At 41.8% G+C, this 14,555-nt stretch overlaps 1 protein-coding gene across 1 annotated transcript; it reads right to left on the reverse strand.

Annotated features, from left to right (window-relative positions):
• Nucleotides 1–1,934: 1,934 nt before the first annotated feature.
• On the reverse strand, nucleotides 1,935–11,699 carry ttpa (tocopherol (alpha) transfer protein). The gene is made up of 5 exons (XM_076745301.1): nucleotides 11,471–11,699; nucleotides 9,349–9,502; nucleotides 4,983–5,176; nucleotides 4,439–4,549; nucleotides 1,935–4,303 (listed from the first exon to the last, which is right to left on the reverse strand). Exons 1-5 carry the CDS (start codon nucleotides 11,648–11,650, stop codon nucleotides 4,055–4,057), a joined length of 888 nt encoding a protein of 295 aa, XP_076601416.1. The 5' UTR covers nucleotides 11,651–11,699; the 3' UTR covers nucleotides 1,935–4,054.
• Nucleotides 11,700–14,555: the final 2,856 nt, after the last annotated feature.

The raw sequence follows: 14,555 nt of genomic DNA on the forward strand, positions 1-14,555 counted from the left end.
GAAAAAACAAAACATCTCTCCAGCCTGCTTTCAAACTGTTTCTAATTGCGTCTAATGATTAACTGCTGGGGTGTGCACTTGGTCACCATGCTGTTCAAACACAGAGAAGTTGCATTTGTTTCAGAGAGTTGTGTACATGGAATGTGGTGTAATGTCAACCAAACACTATTGCAATCTGGCCTGAAGGGGAAGTAAGTGGTTGGAGAGATGATGGAAGACGTATTTCTGCAGCTGATACCTGAAGAGTTGACATGATTTTCAGTGTGTTGACAGGCAGTCAGCAACACACAGGCTGCTCAGTCAGTTTGGAAAAGCTGATTAGCATCTCATGTGATTCATCCATAAAGCTGCTGTTGAGGCTTCCAAACTACCTCACATCTCCTCACTTAAATCCAGTAACTGCTGAACCTTAGATATTCCTTATGTATGTACTCATGTTGGCAGACCTGGTGTCAGGTACTGTGCACCTTTTAAATGGACTGAACTGAAAACTGCCCTAAAACTGGAGTCCCATGTTCCCCCTGTACATTTTAAAGCTTGACTGTTTTTAAGAATTCCTTTGAAATTGTGTAATTGTGTTGTTTCTGTTTGTCAGCTGTTTTGAATGTTTCTTGTTCTTCGGTCTCTCCTGGAAAAGAAATCACATCTCAATGAAAATGCCAATTTCAATAAAGATTAAATACTATATATATATATATATTGTAGAAGTGTTGTTATTTACTGTTGGCAAGAAGAAACACATCCTTAGCGAGTGAAGCAGTTGCAGCATAGCTCACATCCTTATTGTCAGCTTGTGTCAGTGCACCTCACACTGCACACAGACTACAATCCTCAGATCTGTTCATGTTTGGAACATACACTTCATTTTTTGTTGTTCCAGTTATTGCAGGGTTTAGACAGAGCCCAATAAAGTGACTTGACAACTGCCAGGGAAGAGAAGGGAGATCATGACAAGCTGCAATATTTCAACCACACAGCAGCGCAAAATCGCTTCTGATCTGAGATCTGTACTCTGTAGAGAGCGAGCAGTAAAGAAAAAAGTCTTATGATGAGTATCTGTCCATACACAGTGTATGTTTTGTCAAAAGTGAACTATGGTTGTGCTTGCCCTGTGTTGGTCCCAAGCATTTGCACAGTAATGTTTACTAGAGCAAGGCCGATAGACATGTTTACTGACCTGCTAACACTGATCAAAGGTCTGCACAGTGACAGTGCACAAAGAGAGAAACAGAGCGGAGGGAGGACTGTAAGAGTAGAAGAAAGGTGATCTAAGTAAATATCATCACTTTATGAAGCTGAATTATTGAGGTTTTGGAATGGAATAGCATAAGAAGCTGTTTGCTATTTTTATTTTGTTTGGAACAGCAGGTCAGCTTTAGTTATCTTATCTGCAAAACAAAATAAAGATTAACATACAGGCAAGAGGTCACTGTGTGAACATGTCCCGAGTGATGTTTTGTGCTTGGTGTGCTTCAAATAGTTGGTAGTAGTAGTGAATTAAGCATTATGTTTATAAAGTGTCTTTAATCTGTTCCCTGTCAGCTACTTTCTGTGATTTAAACCTCATCTCTGTCCCCTGACAAGCTCACTCAATTTTCCTGACCTCGTCTGCATTGACACGTTGATCAACACTTTAATAGAATCAGCTGTGTGGCCAGCATGATCCATATTAACATACAGTATGTATGTGTCCACCTATGATAATCTCCTTAAGAGCAAAAAGACCAATTAGTCACTGAATGCCACCTTCTTAAGCTGCTGTTTGCACAATGCTGTTGAGCTGAACTGTGACTCAGCTGTTGTTTCCAGATGTAATTACAGACATCACACTGCATTTACAATCTGAGCCTCAAACCACAGGCTCCATGTGCCACATGATTAGCTTGAAACACACATAGAAATGACTGAGCCTGTGCACACATACGTTCCTCCACACCTTTTATTGACAACATGTGCACAAATGTGCACAAATCCTGTCTCCTCATTAGCAGACATACAACAACACGGGTGGATCTCTGTTCAATATCAATAAGATCTTTCCAGTTAAAAAAGTAAGTTCAATCATATTCTGCAGGGTAAATTAGTAAAAACTGTTAAAAACGCGTTACCACATGAGAACATCGTAACTTGAGCTTTTGTGTATGCTTTTCCTTTAAGTACATTCAAGTCGATATCATTTTGATATGCTCAGCATGACCCAAACACATTCATTTTCCTTTTTTAAAGTACTAAAGGGTCAAATTCACAGATGAAAACTATTTTCTGTTAATATAGATCTATTCTAGGCTTTACAGTAATTAGTAAGAATAATTATAAACCTTGCTCCACATGATTCACATTTTTTACCGTACCAGGGGAAATAGGATATGTGTATAATATTGGTCCAAATGCAGCCAAAGGTTTCTTGTCATAAATAATATAAAATTGTATATATGTATAAAAAGTAAACTTCAAACTGTCAAAATGAAGAGTAAAGTTCAAATGATCAACGACAAACAAACAAACAGCAAACTGCATGGACTGGTCTGGCTGGCTGACACAGTGAATGTCTGGATGGAGCGAGAAGTTTGAGAGACGTGACTGTTGTCGATGGTGACATGAAAACATGCTACTGGGGAAACTGTCTGGCTTCTGCCTATTTTTACAAATCATCAAACTCTCACAGTGACTCTTACACTGAGTTCCCAGGATCACAGTTAGATGGTTGTTGCTATAGATGTTGTTGTTATATAGACTGGTGTCTATAGAAGTCTCCTCCTGGCAGTTCATCCCTGAGGTCCACTGGTGAATCGGCTGGTAATTATTAACGTCTAACTACAGTGAAACTACACTAGAGAGAGATCCCTGAAAAACCTGTCTTGCTGTGACATTCATACAGTAACATCCAGCAGCGATCCTGTAAAAGACTGTAAAACTGTCCGGTTTCAACTCTATAAACAATTAGTTTGGGCAGTCAGCTCAATGAACCTAAACAAGCTGTTCAGCTAGCTGATACTAGAAAATGAAAATTATATTAATAATATTAATTACACTGAAATAGTTGAACATAGTGGAAAATACACTTATTTGCTTTCTTTTTTTGAGTAAAATAAGGAGATTAATACAATTTCCATGTCTGTGCTTATGGCTCTGGAATTAGGACGGGGTTAGCCTATCTTAGCAATTTTTCACATGGCGCGATTACATACAAAGTTAGTACAAAGACACAAAAAAACAACAATACTCGTCTAATTGCTCCAGGCGACACAAGCATGACACAAGTATGCAAGACTTACATCATTCACACCTGAATCAGCAGAACCAATGAGCTTGATGGACTACAATGCTTCAAATATGGATGTTGCTGCAAAGACGCTACAAACTGTAAAACATGGATGCTTCACACATCTTCAACCAGCAGCACAGAAGATCTAAACAATCAGCACAGTTTGAAGTTGAACACCCAAGATCAGTTTCACCAATTCAGTATCAGACCAAATGTGAAATATGGTCACCGTCTGTCCTTCTGGTCCTGAGTTATGGAAAAGTGCTTCTGCGAAACATTATGATGCCACAGTGAAGTTGACCTTTGACCTTCTGAATGTAAAATTTCATCATCTTATCCGGTGAGACATTTGTCTGAAAGTTTGTCAGAATTATGAATTACTGAGTTATGACCAAAATGTCTCTTGTGAGTTCACAGTGACCTTTGACCTTTGACCATCAAAATCTAATCCGTTGAGCCATAACTCCAAGTGGACCTTTGTGCCAAATGTAATGAAATTCCCTCAAGGTGTTCCTCAAAAATGTGTTCTTCAGTGAGAAGACACAAAAAATCAGAGCAAAGGGTGAACTGTGCTCAGATTTCAGTGAGCAGCGCAACAAGGAAAACAATTGGTCAACAGGCAAACTGCAAACCCCAAGGCCTGAAATGCTCTGAAGAAGCACTGACAGCTTTCTTGATGCAGCCAACAGTCTGCACAGTTTGTATTCCAGAGTTAAGAACATGAGAAATTGCCACCAGAGAACATGTAAAAGCATGTATGTGTGACCTGAGAGGCCAAAATTCCCAACATCATCCCTCTGAGAGTTGCTCAGTCTCCACTTCCTCTGAGATCAAGGAGTCATCAGGTGGTACAGCGATGTCACCCGTTGGGTGAGCGGCAATCTGCTGCAGGAGATTCTCGGACTGCAGCAGCTTATTGGTCCAGTCCTGACATGACTCCTCGATGTCCGGCCCCTCCCCTCCATATTCTGGAGGCAAGACAGGCAGTGAGAAGAAGTCGCTTAAAGTGTCCTGGAAATCAGCACCGTGCATATGGATCTACAGAGGGGAGAGAGGGAATTTGACTTCAAAAGTATGTCTGAAGGCATTTCTACTCAGTATTTGTATATTAACAGCAGACAGGTATCTTTGCATTGTCGTGCAATCAGCATGTGTGGTAGGCAGGCTGCTGACCCTCTGTTTGATCTTATCTGGCAGGAAGGGACGAATCATGGCGAAGACCGGACGGAAAAACATCGGCTCATTGACCAGATGGATTCCTCTAACCTTCAGTGGAAAGGAGTCCTGAACACACACACACACACACACACACACACACACACACACACACACAAAGACAGAAACTAGTTGAGCACACTGACTACTTGGTCAGCCACACACACGCTGGTCTGTTAAAAAGAGAAAGAATCTGGCTTTAACGATGTGTTGTTCTAGCTGTGTTCCTTATAAGTGACTGGAAATTTACATTGATAACATCCACATTTCCTGTCTGTGCTATCACATGTTGTAATAATGAGGTCAGGAGAGACCTCGAGTTCTTCCTTTTCTTGCCAGAAGCTGTTATAAAGTGTTATCTGCATAGCAATAAAAATGTTATTGAGGATGGAGACGCATATGAAGCATAGCACCATAGCATATGAAGAGTTTAGCTTTGTAGCACATCATTGAAGTATCTACAGTAAATTCAACACAATCAGGTGCATGACTGCAGGCCTACCGAAAGTACAGAGGATATCTTTCTGGCGAGGGAAGGGTTAATCTGCAGGGCGTGGCCTAAACTCCACCCCTGCAGGTCAAATATAGCCTTCAGGCCCCGCCTCTGTGTCTCTGTCTCCATGGAAATGATCTCTGATGTCATCAGGCTGACCCTGAACACCTGGAAGGCTGACCAGTCTTTTGGGTTCCACTGTCCTGCAGACAGACAGACAGACAGACAGACAGACAGACAGACGTTACTGTACTGGCAACAGTCAGTCTTTAAGAGGATACATTTTTAACATTAAATGCTAATGGTTTTAGCCTTTAGCTTAGCTGTAACAGCTATCAATAGGAACCATCTGATGAACCATAACTCCACCTATGTCATGAGTTTCTGCACTGGGTCGTCTGTTACCCCTTATGTCAACTATAAACCCTAATATTAGGCCTTAAAGTGGTGTTAAATGTTTTTAACCACTTGGGGCAGCAGAACATGCTGTAAACAAATTGACATCATCAACAATCGACACAAAGCTGTTATGAAGAACCTATTAGAAAACATTTGGCTGTTCACACCATAGATGTATTCAAAGAGCTCAATACAGCATCGCTGATCACACTTGCTGCCAACTTGCCCCAGTGGTCAACTGTGGTACAATAAAAAATCTCCCCCAGAGTTTCCCCATAGGCCATAATTGTAAAAGTAAGGAAATCTCAAACAGCACACACCATCACTTATTACTCTTTGTAATGTGACTTTTTAAACCATGAAGGTTTTCAGTACACGTGCGGTCAGCCGGACCATGCTGATGTAAACCGGGATAACAAAAACCTTTCCTTGGCTTGAACTGAGCCAGCAGATTTCACCCAAATGAATGAGCACCCTCCATCCAGTGTCCAGCTCTCGATGGATCATGATATCAATGATTCACACATTCAGAAGATGCAGAGCAACATCTGAACTCATTCGAATGTTTGCTGTGTTGGTGTCCATCTGATGAATGGAAGTCCTATATTCACTCTTATTTTGGGCCAGTTTGGCCTCCACCAGCTCCTGAGGGAAACATCTGCCTGTTTAGTGGCTAAATGCTCCACCTTGTTAATCTGCCGCTCACTAACTTTCTGTTTGATGCTTTGCAGGTCGCTTTATCAGATTTAGTTATTTTCTTTTTCATTGAATAATAACAACAATAACTTTATCTACACAGCACATTTTAAAAACAAAGTTAGAAGTGATTTACAATAAAAATAAAAACTACAAGTAAAGAAGATGTGCACTGGTGTACAGTGAGACACAGCACACTTGCCAGTATCAGCATATCAGGTGCAAATGTAGTGTAACACATTCATGACAGGCAGAGAGGTCACAATCATGCGAGTAGCTTCACATGTAGGCATTCTGGATAACAAGGGAGTGGACAAACTGGTTTAATGAGGAACCTGAAGTCAATACTCAACTTTCAAAGACATGGGGATGCAGGAAATATGAGACACAAAGAGAAAGGTCATGGTGACAACACTACATGAACTAGGCACTGCTTGCATGTATTTATATTTTTTGGATATTATGACTATTTGCACTTCTGGTTAGATGCTAAACTGCATTTTGTTGTCTCTGTGTTGCACTCTGACGATGACAGTACAGTTGAATCTAATCTAATCTAATCTAAAGGAGGACTGTCAGACACAAGAGTAGACCAGAGTGTGAAACAGGTGTGGTGAAACAAATCTATGAGCTGTACATCCAGGGGACAGCAGTAATGCAACAACATAGCAGCTACACCGTTAGATAGACATGAAAGTCGTCTTGGTCCGTAATCAGTACAGAAGTGAAGCAGCTGCATCAGAAAATGTCTGGTTGTTTGAGAAAAAGCCAAAAGCACATTCCTGTGTACATAAAGACTTACGGCTAGCCTCAGGAGTTTGTTGTACAGAAACAAAGTTTTTCACATTCACTGTTTCTTACCAACAAACATTCTACGGACCTTTAAGCAACACAGTTTACCATTTGAAATAACACTTTCTTCCTTTTACAAATGAAACATTTAATCCATAAACAGTGAAATGTCCCTTGCTTGAGTCGGTCCACTCAGGGGTTTTGCTGCTACAGCCTGACTGCTTCTGATGTGAGCAGCAGTTTAAAGCAGCCAATGTTAGCAAGCTGTGGATATATGCTGCTGTATATGTCAGATCACCTTCTCTGCCTAGGCTACAGTTAGCCCATGCCATCCCACCAGCAGCTACCATTATTCTGCAATTACAGCTTGAGTGAGGACAGCGGCCACCGTTCAGCAAGTTACATGGGCTCACTTTAAAGGTGCAGTGTGTAAGAACAGGCCACCTATTGAGGGTCGCTCCGAACAAATGGGGGGCAGCATATCACCAGAGTAATCACTAACTGCTGCGCACTGTATCTTATATACTGTATATCTGCTGTCTTTAGCTGGGTCGCTCAGTTAGCTGTGCAGCTAGTGGCCCTATTAGCTGAGTGCTGGGTGGGAGTACTGGTGTTTACACTGCAGGCCACAGAACTGGTCTCAGCATCCTCCCAGTGAACACAGTTGGACTGGGACCAAACTCAGCCTACAAGACAAACAGAGGACAGTTTGATGACAGGGAAAACAGTGCTGAGGTGATCTGCAGTGGTTCCAACCAAGACTATGACTCTGCAACTGGTGAAGACACGGCAGGCCGGAGCTTTAGATTGATCTAACTATAAATATCACACAGATGGCATCAGGCATCAGCCACCACAGCAGTTATACACACATGGAAATGAATACCAGTAGACTGTGTGAAAGGAAAGGTGACTCTATACTCTACTTTGGACATGTTCAGCATTTAAAAATGGGAAAATATGTCACTGGCTTTTTTGGAGAGAGAGAGAGAGAGAGAGAGAGAGACAAGTGAACAATGAATACATTTTTACTTGGATTTAAATGGAACTGTTGAGTAAATTCCTCTGAGAACCTGCTTATAAACTCAGCTGTGTCAGAACTCTGTCTCTACTTTCTCTGTAATTATAACCACGTTATATATAGTTCTTTCCAAGAAGCTTTCAACAAGTTATTGGAAACTTCAAAGAGTAACCTGTTTTGAGTTTCAGTAAGTAGGAATTTAATGCCCATAAGTTACAGGGAAATGAAAGTTAGAATCCATAAAAGTTTTATGAAATCAAACCTCATTTTTAATTCTATTTATGGTCTGACCTAGTGTTGTAAGATTTTGTGTATTATTCTTATAGCTGAACATGTTCACAATCAATAATCGATGAATCTTTCATAATTAATCATGTAACTGTGATGAAGCTCTCTGCTGTTGATGAGGTCCAACAGTCAGTCATTAAAATGGCCCTGTTGGTTGACAGTAACTGCACCTAAAGCTTGTCTTTCTGTTTGTTGTGCTGCAGCTTTTAATTGTACCTCCTGAGATGATGCGATGACCTGCTTCAGTGTAGTTCAGTAGCTCATGAAGTCCCTCACCATGTCCACATCATGTCTTCTCCACTTAAAGCAAAGCCTCTGAGTTATTGCCTCTGTGCACACCTCACTGCAGCCTCTTCTGCTAACACTGATGGTAGTTTGTTGGGGGGACGGTTTGATATGGTATGATACTGACATTGTACTGGAGCTGTATTTTAAGACGGTGTCACAACATTCACACTGAGCATCGCCTTTTTTACACTGTAATTCACGCTGGACTACGTTTTGCCCTTTTCATCTTGCCTCACCATTTCCCAGTGACCACTTCTTCCTTTGCAGTAGTTGCAGCAGTAGGTGGAGTACCTCCTCGGAAAGTTAAGATGTGTAAGCGCCGTAGAGAAGGGACACAAAGTATACAGTATATTGTCATTTTAATGTGTTAATCGATTAATCATTAACATCCCTACTCCACTGAACATATTCACACTCAGTAATGATCTGTCTAATAGTTTCTATTGCTGGTGGCGGAGTCCGCCAGTCCCGCTTTGGACTCAGACTGTTTACGTAAGCTCAAGGGAATCATAGGAAAATGCATGTTCACCGTTTGCTCCCAAAGAAAAACCTCTTCCATTGTTCATATGGTCACCTGACTATTGTTGAAAAAAGATGTGAAGCTGTCCTTTAAACCGCAGTTGCTGTTACAGCGGTAACCACGGTTTTGGCAAACCACCCATGACTGAATCTTAAGGATTATGACTCTAAGTGACTGTGTGTGGTCTTGTGTCTGGTGGCGTTTTGTTTAAAAACCAAACAAAAACCAGCAGAAAGAGAAAACACATCTGTTCTGTGCAGCATCACTGCATTTGGATAGAGAACTCTCAAGTATTAAAGATTTCAAATGTTTTCAGTGACCAGCCACACACACACACACACACACACACACACACACACTTGTACACTGACCAATCCTGTAGATGAGCACCCTGCTGCCAGTGTGGTCCCGCTGTGGGAGGACGGCATGGTACGACGTGTTGAGGAGGCCGAGCACCGAGGAGGGAGACAGACAGGTGCTGATCTCAGGACTCTCCTTCCGCCACTGCTGGTAGTTCAGTAAGAGCTGCACAGGACACATGCAATGTTCAGGGACACCAGGGAATTCACAGGATTCTACGATATGTGTGAAAACCTGCGACTCCAGCTGAAGCATCGGTGCATTAGAGAAGACGTGCTGTAAGCTGTCAGGACTGTGCACAGATCAAATGGCTTTATAACCTTTAATCTACTCTGATATCTGTGCCAAACCCTTACAGTAAATGCTCCGGCTTCTGGAGATCAAGCAGGAAGTGAAAATACAAGCCTGGGCTGTTGGGTTGTAATAAAACACTCTTTGACTGGTAAAAGTCAGCTTGTGTTTGTATGTCAGTGATTCAGGCCACGAGCACAGACTGCTGAGCTTAGACCCACGTGTCTGAGCTCCAGCTACTTTCAAATGAAAACAAGCAAGTCGGCCTTAATGTTGAGCTCTCCATGACTTCAACATGTAGTCACTCAGTGAGACAAGATCTGTGCACACTCTGACACACTCACACGAAAGACCGTCAATGTCTGGCAGCTTAGTATTGTGTAACAGACACATGCACCCATGTCAGAGTACAACAGTACTGTAAATACTCCCCTGCTTCACTAGATTCTTTAGAGAGGAATTTCTTTGTCAGTTTGGGCTTTTTGAACACAGCACTTGTAAACTCACCTCGATCGGCTACTGGCCAACCAGGACCAAAGCACTGGAGCAAAAGACTGGACTGTGTGTCTGAGCTCTATTTCACACGACTGAACAGAGCCAGTTTGTTTTTGTTATCAGTCGGTTGGAGGGAAAGTAACCAAGTGCAACTAACTAACAGATACAGCTACAACATGTACTCATTAGTTCAATTTGTGAGTCATTCTTTGATATTTGGTAATAAAACAGTCAACACTTTACTTAAAGACAGAGAAACTGGCCAGGAGACAACAGCTAAGAATAAAAAGCACTGTGTTTAGTGTTTCAGTGACCTAACCTGCAGATATTTTAACTTGTCACAGTAGGAAAAGAACAAGTGTTACTAATAACATTAAGGATGGCTCTGTTCTACCTCAGTAAGCCTTCACAGAGCCAGTGTGAACACGAGCAGGAACTGAAAATGAAGCAGATGAATGGAATTCAGCCATCATTCATTCTATCGTTTACACCTGTGACATGGCAAAATGTCCTCTGTGAAACTGTCTGCATGGCTGCTTCGTGTCCTCAGTGCCAATAAGGATAAGAGTGAAATGTGTGTGATTAGCCTGAACTGACACTGTAAGAGAACAATTAATCAATGAGGAGAACACAGCTGAATTTAGAGACACCCAGCTTTAACCTGACGAGTGGGCTACTTGTGAAAACCCCAGTCGGAGTGTGTATTTGGACTTTTACTTTTACTTTTACTTTGTAGCTGAGCAATGGGGAGTTACTGGTAATGATATTATATACTGTTGGGTATCAGTGACAGTGCATCATATTACATAAGTTCATGTTGTGCCTTGTGTGTAAAATCTGAATTTGTAACTCAACTTGTTATTATAGCTGTTAAATAAATGGAGTAAAAAGTACAACTGGAGTAGAAGGAAAAATGTCTTATTGTACTTGTGTACAATGACTGTGTAAATATACTTACTTATACTTGAGTAATTAAAGTAAGTCATGTATACTTACTATTACATACTACATCTAATCTAATCTAATCTCTTTTATCAACCTCTTCTGACTATCTGATCTCCGGGACTGACTTCAAACCAGCTGCATGTACACATGAGCTTAAGACTGACTGTGGGGCTCTGCCACGACGACGACAACAATGATTAGGATTTTTACTATGATTACTATTATGATTCTGATTACTACATGTCACGGACTTTTAAAGTCCCAAAGCGACCACACTTCTTCACTCTGTCATGGTGTGCAGACGCTGCAGACAGCGATGATCCGGGAAAGTGAAGAGAAAACTTGAGTTTGTCTCACTCTAAAGTGTCGCTGTGTGTTTCCTGGAGGGAGGTTATGGTGTACCTTCAGAGAGAGCTCCACGTCGAAGTCTCTGGCCCGCAGAAACCTGAGCAGGAAGCCGTGGGAGAAGGTCCGGACAGCGGACAGCTCGCTGGCCTGCAGCGCTCTCCGCCTCAGGCTGCTCACGTGTGGCTCGAGCTGCTCCGAGTCGTCCGGGAGTTCACTGAGCTGAGGCCCGTTCATGTCGCACCCAAGTCCCGTTACATGTCCGTACCAGCGGGCTGCTGCTGAAGAAGGGCAAGACGGACTGCAAATGGACGGAGAGAGAGAGAGAGAGAGAGAGAGAGAGAGAGAGAGAGAGTGTGTGTGTGTGTGTGTGTGTGTGTGTGAGAGAGAGAGTGACAGAGAGAGATCCTGATAAGCGAGATCCAGAATGAATACTATGAGTTGGAGCGCCTGGATAGGTTCAGGTGTGTGAGGGCCTGGGGGCCTTCATTCTGTTCGATAAGCATTATGCAACATTTAATCAACATATTCACGAACTTTAATTCTCCAAAAGTTTTTTCTGCAGGATGTAGAACAAGTTGTTCTGAGCCCACGTCCACCAGAAATGGGCCAACATCCCCCCCTGCTGGTCATCAGCAGCTACTGCAGCGACACGTTATCATTTAAATCCTCCTGAGAAGAATATCTTAACAATATTTGACTTACCTTTTTTCTTTTCCTGGCATTTGCATTTTGCTGCAGTCCCCATTTTGTCTCAGCATGAAAACAAAGTTCCCCTCATCCCACCCAAACACATGAGATATCATTGGAAAGGCCAGGATGTCTTCCACTTAGCAGGGTAGCTCAAATGAGTCAAAAGATACAGACCAAAACCAAATGTCCACTACAGATGACAGAAATGGGTCTGGGTCTTAGGAGGATATGTAATAGTTTAGACCACTGCTAAATACCACACTGATTACAACCTACTACATCCATAGTTGCGATGGGAGGACATGCTGATGTTGGTTAGCTAGCTTGCGCACTAGTTAGTGCAAAGACTCATGAGAATGTTCAGTGTTCATTGACTGACGTTGTTAAATGTTCATGTGTTATAAATGTTGTTTTCTGGTTACTGTTTCCATGTCATGTGTTGGAGAACGCCATCGTGGTTGTTTTACATCGTGCCACCATGACTGTGACTGGCATGTGGAGTGAAGGCTTCAGTTAATGTTCGTGTTTACGGTGTGTTGATTGTGAATAAATGGCATTTACCTGGAGTCGTGCGGTGTATGAGGCATGGGATTTGCCATTAGTGTGACAACCCTAACCCTAACCCTCTCTGTCTCCAGAAGCTTTCTTCCACATGACTCGCCACAGTATCATTGAACACTAGTACTACTTAGCCAGATGTTGAGCTGACTGCTGGATAATATTCTTGATACCATGAAACCATTCCCAGTCAGTCAAACATGGTCAGTCTAACATTTGATGGTGTGATCAGTTCTAGTTGAGTCATATATTGTTTATTGCCACTGTAGGAGCAATCTTCAAAATGAACCACAGCTTAATCGTGCACATGCATGCATGCATGCATGCATGCACATACATCATAGGTGAGCTCCAGTAGTTCACCAATAGCACTACACCTCTGTACAAGTCTGAACAGAAACCCTACTGTAAACAAATCTTTTTTTTTTCTTTACTGTGGATGAATTCAAATATCAGTATCATCAATTCAAACACTGTATGTGATGTGTCAGTTGTTTGTTAAAAAACAGCAGTAGTCTTGTCTCTAAGTGCAGCGGTGAAGAAATGTGTCTCTGGGTTTCAGCAACTTACCCTGCTGGCTTTGCTGTCTCGTCTCACTATGGCAGGTGATGACAACCAACAGGAACAAAGATGAAACAAATCATCGCAGATACAGTAACAAATATCTGACCGATGACTTTCTCCGACAACACAAAAATTTCGCAGTTCAACTAGTGAATCTGTGAAAAGGGAGTCTCTGAGGTTTGGCTCTGGGGCGGCCTCTTATATACACTCCTTACATTCTGGAATGGATTTTAACATCACAAGCAGAATTCTGCATTCTATTGGCTATAATCTCCATTTATGGAGATACTAATACTAATTATTGTGTGATTGCACACACCTTACACTCTAGTAATTGCGAAAGAAGTGAGTGTTAGTAATAATATAAGCAGAGAGGTCGTCTATTATCTGCTGTACATGTTTGTTCCTGCTTAAAGATCCTTTCTGCTGTAAAATATGGGTGCTTCAGGATGAAACCCCATCAGACGGCTGAAGATCTGTCATGTTTGTGTTGTTTTGATAACAACACAGTAATATTACAACATGCCACCAGTATTAGACAGTTTTATTGTCCCCAAAACATGAGCCACACCTGAATTATTATCAATAATAATCAGTATTGTTACGTCTGCTTTCTTTATTAAATGTCACTCAATTCACTGAATGTAAGCCAACACACGCTGCAGACATGAAAATCAAAATTCAATATTTTTTATGCCTCCAAAAGGTCAAAAGGCACAATTAGGGCACAATTAAGACCACTGACTAACTGAAACACCCTGAATATATTAGACTGATTGTCAAAGATGCACGAATCACACTTGAGCTGAAGCTGAAACTAATCAACACTAAATTGTGAGATTAAACCGTTCAATTGAAAGCTGGCTGTTGTCCATGCGGTCGGTGAGGCAGCGCCCTCTGATGGCCAGTGATTGGCTGCTCTCCCTACAGTCTCAAAGCAACGCGGCCGTTTACTCCATTTATTCATGTAAAAATGAACTGTGTGAGGAGAGTAGGTTGTCTTATAGATTTACTCGTAATGTTTCAACATTTTATTATCACTGTACTTAAAGTCAGATATACTAAAGTAACTCTGAATGTGAAAAGTCGACCGTGTTTGAATCCGGGCACGCGCGGTTCCCGCCATTTGAGCGTTTGACCACCTTGGACCGGAGGAGTCAGGGGCTGCTGCGATGGTGCTGCACGGCTGGATTATCTCCAATATAACGTAAGTTGTCGCTTTTCTGTTTCAGTGTGATAATACTCGGGTTCGTGTGCATTTTGATAGTTTAATTCAAGTTTGGTATAGAGACAAAATACGCCATTATTCATTTTTACTAGGTGAGAG

The sequence above is a fragment of the Chaetodon auriga genome, chromosome 12 (genome assembly GCF_051107435.1).
Source record: "Chaetodon auriga isolate fChaAug3 chromosome 12, fChaAug3.hap1, whole genome shotgun sequence".
Taxonomy (NCBI): Eukaryota; Metazoa; Chordata; class Actinopteri; order Chaetodontiformes; family Chaetodontidae; genus Chaetodon; species Chaetodon auriga.